The 8,605-nt window shown below is 47.9% G+C and overlaps 1 protein-coding gene across 1 annotated transcript; it reads right to left on the bottom strand.

Moving 5' to 3' along the window:
* On the bottom strand, window positions 1–6,543 carry WFDC5 (WAP four-disulfide core domain 5). Its single transcript, XM_008066923.2, has 4 exons — window positions 6,459–6,543; window positions 2,493–2,633; window positions 2,261–2,401; window positions 1–140 (listed from the first exon to the last, which is right to left on the bottom strand). Exons 1-4 carry the CDS (start codon window positions 6,541–6,543, stop codon window positions 1–3), a joined length of 507 nt encoding a protein of 168 aa, XP_008065114.2.
* Window positions 6,544–8,605: the final 2,062 nt, after the last annotated feature.

The raw sequence follows: 8,605 nt of genomic DNA on the forward strand, positions 1-8,605 counted from the left end.
CTAGGACAGCTCAGCTTCCGTGTGTCTCCTCTGCGGAGATCCGTGGCTTCTGGGCAAGCTCTTCTCATGGAAGAGGTTGAAAGCTCCAAGAAACCTGGTGTCTTCTTCTGACAGGTACAACTTCGCTTCAATCCACAACCCTTCAGTCAAAACAGGTTTCACGGCCAAGCCCCAAATCACTAGAGCAGGATGTACACACTCTCCCAGGAAAGCCGTGGTGAATATAGGGAGGGAAGGGGCAATTATGGGGGAAAAATACAATCTGCCATTTTATCTGTGTACTACCCGAGGTTATATAGATAGGGAAACTGAGGCCCAGAAGAGGAAGAGAAATATCCAAGGTCACACGGAGTCAGGGACTCCAAAATAGTTCTTTCTTCACTCCCAGATCCTGCCTTGTATGGTATATTTAGCATTTGCTACTTTTGAATCACAGTTCGGACATTTGAATCCCATGAGAAGGACTATCGGGGTGAGGAAGTAGAATTATTTCCGTCTTCCAACAGGGCAAACAGAAACCCAGAGTGGTGAAGGACTCACCTGTGACCACACAGCAAGGTCACGAGAACTGGGAAGGAAGACCCAGGATTCCCAAGGTTACCTCCACAGGTGACTACTCAACCTCTTAGTCTATCAGGACAGGAGAGACCCTGCAGATAGAGCAGAGAGGAGACTGACTCCTCCTTCCCCTTCTCAAAGCAAGTCCTAGGTGAGAGTGAGAGTCAAGGATTCAGCTGTGTGGGTCCAGGAATGTCCCTTAGGATGGCTGTCATTCCTTCACTGTCACCTCCTTCCCCCAAGAAACACTCATTAGACCCTGAGGGCCTGGAGAAATACAGGCAAATGAGGTGAGTCAAGGCCCGATGGTAGAGACAGATCTGCCATAATCATGATATTCCAACTGCTTTTCCCCAAATTTCCTCACATTTGGGGAAATTTGAAATGATCTCAGTGTGTACCACAACATTGACTCTTGGAGTGAGAAGGTTATTCCCTTTTCAATTCTTCTGATTACCCAGGGAGACAGTCTTCATTTGGAGATCTGCATCTTTCACATCTCCTTAACCCTTTAAATCTCTGTTGATTAAACAGAGCAGTCTTCAGGCTCAGTCTTGGTGGGTGGCCATGTTTAGCTAGAGTTTAATAACATTATTTAATATAGCTCAATCTGACATGATATCCTTGAATGGAACTGAACTCTTTTCATTGGTTTTCACAATTGCACTCTGTTTGTGGTGAGTGGTCTATCCCTTTTATAGTACTGATATCAATTTTCTTTTGAAATTAATTTATTTGTATACAAAAGTAAGACATTTAAAGAAAAATAAGTAAATAATAAGTAATAAGTAGTACAGGCAGTGTGCAATAAATCATGGTGCTATTTTGCAGGCATGGTGAAAATTGTGAAAAGAGTGTGTGTGTGTGTGTGTGTGGTGTGGATTGACATTTGGAAAACTCTGCTAGAACATACATCCTGGGTGGTTGGGCTGCTGAAGGTGGGGTCAGGGTGTGCCTGAACCACGCATTTTGGGTGGAGGAGCAACAAGTGTAGAGAGGTGGCCGCTAGGCACAGTGAGAAGCTCATGGTAGTGGCACAGGGTACTGGGGTGATTAAAAAGGGCTTCCTTGAAGGTCAGGCTCTGGACGCTGACTCCCGGGAGGAGAAACCAGTGTTGAATGGGTGGCAGGGAAGTGACAGCAGGTCAGTCAGAAGACTGGACTTACTGCTGGTGGTGAGAGCGCTGTCTGGGTGGCAGGGTCCCAGACGCCCCCATCGTCAACTCTTTCTTGCAGGGAACCCCACCTGAGATACAGAGCAGTGGATCCTAAACCATATTTAACCTGAGGAGAGAGAAAGAAAAAAAGACCCGCTCATAATAGGGCTCTGGCTTCTGGGCTTGATGCCCATATCCAGGCCCTGTCAGCCCAACCCAGCCCAGCCCTAAGGCAGGACTCCCCCAGCCTCCTTCAAAAGGGCAAACTGAAGCCTAAGGCAGTTTAGGAATGTGGTCCAGGTGCCACAGGAAGTTCAGTGAAAGAACCAAGGATCCCTAGTTCCTCTGCCATCTTAACAGGACTCCTCCCACCCACCCCTATCCACTTCCCCGGCTCTGGCCACAGGAGGCCCTGGCTTCTGGGGAGGTATCCTGTTGTAGAACTGGAAGAAAATCTTAGAGCTGGAGCTCAGAGAGGGCAGGCACTTGCCCCGGGCACCCGGGGGACAGGGAAGGCACTGGCACCGAGCACCCGGGAGTTATACCTCTGGCAGGGTCTCTGCAATCTCGGCCACAGGCACTGAGGCAGCACCGCTTCTTGCCTGAGCAGTCCACATCCTGGTGGCACAAGTGGTTCATGGGGCTGAGGCAGTGCAGATGGTCCTCAGGACAGCGGCCTGACTTTACTGCAACACAGGGGCCTGGGTGAGCTCTTTAGTGTCCACTGGCCCTGGGTCCTGGGCTTGGGCAGTCAGCAAGGTGGAGAGCGGCACTTACCTGAGACTCTGGGGACACACTGGCGGAAGCAAGCTCGGTAGCAGCACTTCATGGTCGAGGGACACTGGCTATCTTCTATACACTGGTCAGGCACCGATGAGAGGCAGGGCCCATCATCTGGCGGGCAGCCCCCTGATTTCTCTGTAAGAGAAATCCCCTAGATCTTGCAGCTGGAGGCAGCTCAGAGTTATGGAACAAGTGCTGACCTGGGAATCCCAAGATCTGAATTCTCCATCCCTTATTTCTTGCTTGTCCTTTGGTAACTTTTTTTCTCTGATTCTAGGCCTCAGTTTTTTTGGCTGTGAAAGGAGAAGCTGGATTTCTTTCTCCCAGGGCCAATTTGAGACTCAGAAGGTACAAAGGATAGGAGGAAATGAAGTTCAGAATCTCCACTGTGGCCAATAAAGTCATGCCTAGTCTACCCCACCCATCTCTCTAGCCTCATCCTCTATTTTTCTTCTACTCAGTGGCTCCTGGCCTGTTGCAAGCCAGTTCTCTTTACAGGGTCCTGACTCTGGTATCCTCTGCCTGGTATGCTCTCCTACACTCCATTTACCCGCTCAACTCATTGGGTCTCAGCTGAAACATCACATCCTCAGAAGACCTACTTCCCTGACACCACACTAACTAGGTCAGCTTCCACTCTTTCTAAAGTGTCTTTCCTTCAAAGTTTGCAATTCCATCTTGTTGTCTGCATCTCTCACTTGGTTGGAGGCGATGAGGATGGACACCCTTAGTCCCTACCTTGGCTCTTGGTAACCCTATCATGTTAGTCCCTATTGTAGCACTAGGGGCTCAGTGACTACTGGAAAGAAAGGGTTTTGAAATGACGCCCAGCATAGCACGTGGGCAGCCGAGTGCATTGTCACATGGCCATGGTTGGCCAAGGTTGTGCTATCATAGTTGCAACTGGTATGGTTTTGGAGATCAGGTATTAATTCTGTCTCTGAAGTGTTCCTCTGAACAGTTATAGAATGTTCTGTCCCATAGCTTACCTAACCACTCTTCTTGTTGAGATTTTGGGCCATTTTTAGATTTCACACAGAAGCCTGGAAACCAGTATGCTCCTCTATTTAGGGGAAGAAATTAAGGACTGAAAGGGGCAGTGACTTGCCCGGATCCACATGTGCCAGGTCTAGCTCCCTCTGACCCCTGCCATCTTCTGCTCTGGCTGACTTTAAGCCGTGAGGATGGAGCAGGTGCCAGGCCTTCAATTCAATCTAGCACCGGAGAAAGGCCTAAGAGCTCCCTGTGGTGCTGGATCTAGTGCTGTGACTTTACCTCTGTGCCTAACCCCTCAGCCTCCTCAGCCCTCTGCTTGGCTGCACACATAGGTAGGCACCTTGCTCACTCCTTAAGAGCTCAAAGTCAACTTCAGTTGTTAGATTGGGTTGGTTTAAATTGAATTGTTGCCCCCTGCTGGAGAAAGAGCTGCATAGCCTGTGAGAGTGTCCCTACTTGGACTAGCCTGTCTTGGGGGCGGGGCAGTGGGCTTGAGTGTTAGGGGTGGTGTGGTGGGAAGGGCCCTGGGAAACGGTCTGAGGCCCAGGGTTTAGCCCTGAAATCACAAGCCCAGGCCAAAGGTGCTCAGGCTTCAAAGACTTGCTTGCACTCAAATCAGGGACCTCCTTGGAGGCCCTCCGTGGACCTGGGTGGGTCAGGAGAGAGGCAGGAAGAACTGCTGGGGGAGAAGGGCCCAGCGCTGAGCCTTGAGGAGTAGACAGATAGGGAGAGAGGGTGACAGCTGGCATTTCAAGAGGGGAGAACTGCGACAGCTGCAGTGTGGAGGTGGGAATAAAAGCCTGGAGTGTGCAGAGATGGTGTGGGAGGGACCGGCCGGTCACACTCACTCTGTTCACTTGCCTTTCCTAACCCTCCCTCCAAATCCAGGTTCCCACTCACAAATGTGTACACAGAGGCACAGTCATCCTCTCGCAGATGGCCACCCAGATGCATATGCCATCAGTGTGCAGACTCAGCAAAATAATCATATGCAGACATGGTTAAACATATGTAATTATACACACAGACATTGACACACATATACAGTGAAATATACAAGCACACTTAGATCTATACACACTAGTTATAGGCTTAACCCTAGGAAATTGCATATAGTCAACTTTTTTAATCCACAAAAATAATTCATGGTTCAGCCTATACACACTCACATAGCACATACACATTCAGACATACATCAGATATATATATGCATACAGTATGCAGTATATTTACAAACTCATACATAAACACAGGCGGTCATATATGCATACAAACTGGGACATAAACATATAGTCAAATATATAAGCGTACTGTTGTGTGTGTGTATATATATGCTTACACACATAGACACGCATAATTACACATATACTCAGACATATGCAGTCATGTATATGAATATATAGCATATGTGTGTGAACAGAAACTATATATGCCCACAAATCATATATACAGAATCATATGCACAGAGCTACACAGACAAACATGTATTCTCAATACTATGTAACCACTGAAATAATGTAATTAAGCATTTACTGTTTATTAGGTACTGTGCCATGTTCTTTGTATCAGAGGCACCCAGACATTGTAAACAGAGGTATTTGGACTTCCACGCACAACAAATTGAGACCTCCCTTCTCTCAGCTCTGTCATCCCTCTTCATTATCTGGAATTCTACCCACAGGCAGGCAGATGTCTCATGGGAGAGAAACAATGGAAAGACAGGATGCGGTGAACTGGGGGCGTGTGCCACCTGGCCAAGTGGAGTGGTTCTGAGCAGGCTCAGGTTTCACTGGCACCAGCTCTTGCCTCTGAGCTACTGAGCTGAGCGTTAGGGTGTGCCCCCGGGACCTTAGTGGCTTCTCCGAATCATGCACTTATGCTGCACTTACTGTGTACCAGGCCATTACTACTTGGGGCACCATTTACCTCTGAGAATCATGGATCTCATTTTACAAGAAGTAAGTTGTCGAGGCGAGTCTTTCTAATTCCTAAGACCTATATTCAGATGCCACCTTGACACTAACTCAGAGTCAGTCTTTGGGCAAGTGGTTTCCTCCTATGCTTCGGTTTTCCTCATCTGCAAAATGGGAATACATAGTTCTAACATCGGAGTTTCGCAGTAAGGAGTTGTGTGGTGATGGTGCCTGAGTCACGGCCAACACAGTGTCTGGCCTTGGAACTTACCAGTGTCCTTCTTTCCTTGGCCTTGTCCCCTTTCTCTAAGGCAGGGCCAGGGCTGTGCAGGTGAATGTAGGCCAGGGCATTCCAGCTCCAGAAGAGGATGGAGGTGGAGGCTTCACCCAGATCAGGAGTCACCTGTCTAGCCACTTGACAGCCCTTCCTTCCCTGTCAGCAGGCCAACCCTAGCATTGTCAGGGATGGGAATGGGGATGAGAGGTGGAAGGAGAAGACAGAAAGGGACAGAGCTTTCCCCTCACAGATACCAGATCACAGAAGCCAAACCCCTTCCTCAACTCCCAAGTCTTTTCCACAGATTGGGCTGTTGACCCATGGACCCAGTCATACTACAGACTGGCAGACATGGACAGTTTCCCTCCCTGACCTAGAGGCACAGAGACACACATGTATACACATATATGGGCACACAAGCTCAGACACACATGGATGCAGTCATTCCTAAGTGTATGTGTGCAGACAGAACTTCCCACAGTCAGGCACAAATACACATTTCTAATCAGAGACAGGCACACACATGCCCTTGCATATAGACAGGCACAGACAAGCACTGAGAAACTGGCAGAAAGATCCTGACAGATACAGACAGGCAGGTGGATCGGCACAAAGATGAAAACACAGACTCCTGGAGGCACTAACACACACACACACACACATACACACACACACATACACACACACACACACACACACTGAATTACTTGCCTTCTGAACCCTTACTTTCCCCAGAAAGGTAGACACCATCTAGTCCCTGGAGCAGACACTTACCTCCCTTCTTTCGTCCAGAGGCAGAAGGCAGCCAGCTTCCCAAAGCCAGGAGGGCCACTAGGAGTAGGAGGCTCTGGACCCTCATGTTTCCGCTGCTGACACCTAATAAGATCAGGGCCAAGGGCCCCCAAATGAACACCTGCAGCCCCAGGGAGGCCAGAGCAGCTTAGTCAGGGGAGGAAGGAGAGTGGGTGGTGGAGGGACACGTGTCTGCTTCGTCTTGGCCCCACCCCATGCCCGAAGGCCTCTGTGCAAGGAGAACTTACGCAAAAATTGAAGACAGGCAGGTCCTGGGTGCTGAGGGACACAGATCTAGTTCTGTCCATATCACTGGCTGTGATCTTGAGAAGGTCTTGTCCCTCTTTGGGCTTCAGTTTTTCGTCATCTGTATATAGGATGAAGATTGTTATGTCAGATATTCATTTTCTTGACTCTCTAAGGTCTTAAAGCCCCTGCAATGCCTAGGTTCAGGTAGCTCTAAGGTTAGCTTCAAATAGCAAGGTGGGGTTTGCAGAGTTCTGGATGCCTAGGGCAGAAGAGGGCATTAGGATTAGGGCCAGAGCTCTTGCCAGAGAAGGCTGGCCCCGGCTGGCACGGTGAGTGAGGTCAGCCCCGGTCTTTTCCTCTTGGGCCTTGTGGATGGGAGAGAGAACGCCCGCCTTTGGTGAGATCACCTGCAGTGGCATCTGGTAGCGCTACCTTCAGCCTGGGGCTGGCTTGGTTGTCAGGGGTGGGTGGAGTATGGTTTTCGGTTTGGCTAAGTTTGCTGGTCACAGCAGATTCTGAACAACAATGTCATCTCACCCAGGGACGCTCCCCTTAGAGTTCACATCTGTGAAGTTGGCGCCTGCATTTGGTGGAAGAGAGGCAGCTAAGGCGTGGGATCCTAAGGCACCCCAAACAGAAATTTCACTGAAACACAGTACTCTACTGGCACTGAAGGAGATCAAGTTCATCCTTTCAGTCCTCCCATCTGAGTGATGAGGAAACTATGAGCCAGAGATGGGAGGGTACTGGTTCAAGGACACACAGCTAATTCCTGACTAAGCTGGTACTTCCTCCACTGCCTGCTCATCATCCCCATTTAATTCCTGGGCCCTGACAGCAGAGCAATACTTCATCTCATGCTGAGAAGGAAGGATGACATTCCATTCCAGTCCAGGACACCTTCATAGTCAGGAAGTTCTTCCTTGGGCTTAGCTGGAATCTCTCCTGCAGTCTTCTAAGCTCTCAGGATAAGAGGGGCTCTGTTTTCTATGATCTGATGTTACTTTTGGAATTCTGGCTCCTCCTTGGCAGCTATATTTTGGAGGGAAAATGAATGAGCTATTTTTGTTCTGATTACAAATCATACACGTTCATTGACTAAATTATTCTTTAATGAAGATTATTTTGTGGACTTTTTCCTGTGCTGTGAAATGTTCTCTAAGCATGATGTTTTCTGACAGCTACATGGTATTTTGTAAGCTTGATATGCCAGAATACATATGATCAGTCCCTTATTATGAAACATGTAGTTTTCCAATTTTTCACTTTCATAAATAAAACTGTGATAGCAATTGTTATGTACATTTTGGGGTCATATCTCTGATCATTTACTTAGAGTAACTTTGTAGAAATTCTAGGTCACAGTTTTGATTGTTTTTCCAGGGTTTGGGATACATCTGGTCAAGTTAAACTTCAGACAGGAAGTAAATGTGCTGCAATCGACATCTGATGTTTTTGTCTGCCCAGAATCTCTTCCTTTAGTGGAGCTATTTCTGCCTGACTCCTGTAATTCTGGTTGGCTGCCAATCAACAGGTACTTCTATCACAGATGAAGGCACTTGACCTGAGCTAGACCCATCGGACTTTTCCTCACCGCTACTCGCCCACTCCTCCGTTAGAGTCCTGAAGAGAGAAGGCAGTGCTCTAAAGAGAACAACCCGACATTCAGATCTGTTGCTTGCAACCAAAGATTGTTAATGGGTAAACTCACCAAATATAGAATAATTAAAAAATAAGTAAATAAAATCTTTGCTGATGGAAAACAGTGTCTCATTTTAATTTGCTTTCCTCTGCATATGGTGATGGTGAGCATTTCTTCATGTTTATACTAGCTGTATTTTTTTTGTGTGAACTGCCTGTTTTTGTATTTTTCCATTTTT

Source organism: Carlito syrichta, unplaced genomic scaffold (assembly GCF_000164805.1).
Source record: "Carlito syrichta isolate Samal-C Ts95f unplaced genomic scaffold, Tarsius_syrichta-2.0.1 Scaffold309195, whole genome shotgun sequence".
NCBI lineage: Eukaryota > Metazoa > Chordata > Mammalia > Primates > Tarsiidae > Carlito > Carlito syrichta.